This window comes from Buceros rhinoceros, unplaced genomic scaffold (assembly GCF_000710305.1).
Source record: "Buceros rhinoceros silvestris isolate BGI_N320 unplaced genomic scaffold, ASM71030v1 scaffold42100, whole genome shotgun sequence".
Lineage (NCBI taxonomy): Eukaryota > Metazoa > Chordata > Aves > Bucerotiformes > Bucerotidae > Buceros > Buceros rhinoceros.
In genome coordinates this window covers 4,150-4,839 of record NW_010392089.1, presented here as the reverse complement: position 1 = coordinate 4,839, position 690 = coordinate 4,150, and the positions used below count along the sequence as shown (strand labels likewise).

The 690-nt window shown below is 65.9% G+C and overlaps 1 protein-coding gene across 1 annotated transcript in view; it reads right to left on the bottom strand.

Annotated features, from left to right (window-relative positions):
• Positions 1-116: 116 nt before the first annotated feature.
• The window catches only part of LOC104500268 (inactive rhomboid protein 2-like), a gene marked incomplete at both ends in the record, with an annotated part of 4,121 nt that continues 3,547 nt past the window's right edge, over positions 117-690 (bottom strand). The window contains 3 exons of the mRNA XM_010143887.1: positions 117-192; positions 391-485; positions 630-644. Coding sequence (XP_010142189.1) covers positions 117-192; positions 391-485; positions 630-644 — 186 coding nt within the window. The remainder of the gene's footprint in view (positions 193-390; positions 486-629; positions 645-690) is intronic.

Here is a 690-nt window from a genome sequence, read left to right as displayed (position 1 = left end):
CCCTGCTCACACCCATCCCAGCCACATCCCAGGATACTTCACAACCCTTCAGCCCCGGTGCAGTGAGGTGTGACCCGGCCGCCGGCACCACGTCCCGCATCCCCGGCCAGGCTCACCTGCGAGCAGAGCGTTGCCTCCTCGTGGAAGTAGCCGTGCATGAACTCGCAGTACTCCCGCGTGGTGATCTCGCAGCTGGGCAGAGGGCAGACAGCGGGCTCGCTCGGGGCACAGCTCGCTCCCTGCTTCCCCGAGCATCCCCCTCCGCTCCCGGCAGCCACCACTGTGCTTCACACCTCCCCATAACCTCCCTCTCCCCCCAGCACAGCTCCAGACATTGACAGGGCTCAGGGAAGCCAAGCTCGGGCTGGGTGCTCCATCACCGCGACCCACCTGCCCTTGGTGCCAATGCAGCAGGGCCTGCCCTTGATCTGGCAGTCCATGTGGGCGAAGCCCGTGTGGTTGGTTTTGGTCTCATAGGTGCAGATCTACAAGCAGGAAGGAGAGGAGACGCGGTCAGGGTCTGGCCACAGGCTCTCACTGCAGCCCCCTGCCCGGCTTGTTGCCCGCTGCATCTCCTGCAAGGCAGCCGCCGTGGTGCCACCCAGCTCGTGGTGGGAGCAGGCTCTTACCGGCCACTTGGTGATGTCGTCTGGCCCCACATGGGGTGGGTTGGACGCCGGCTCCTCACCG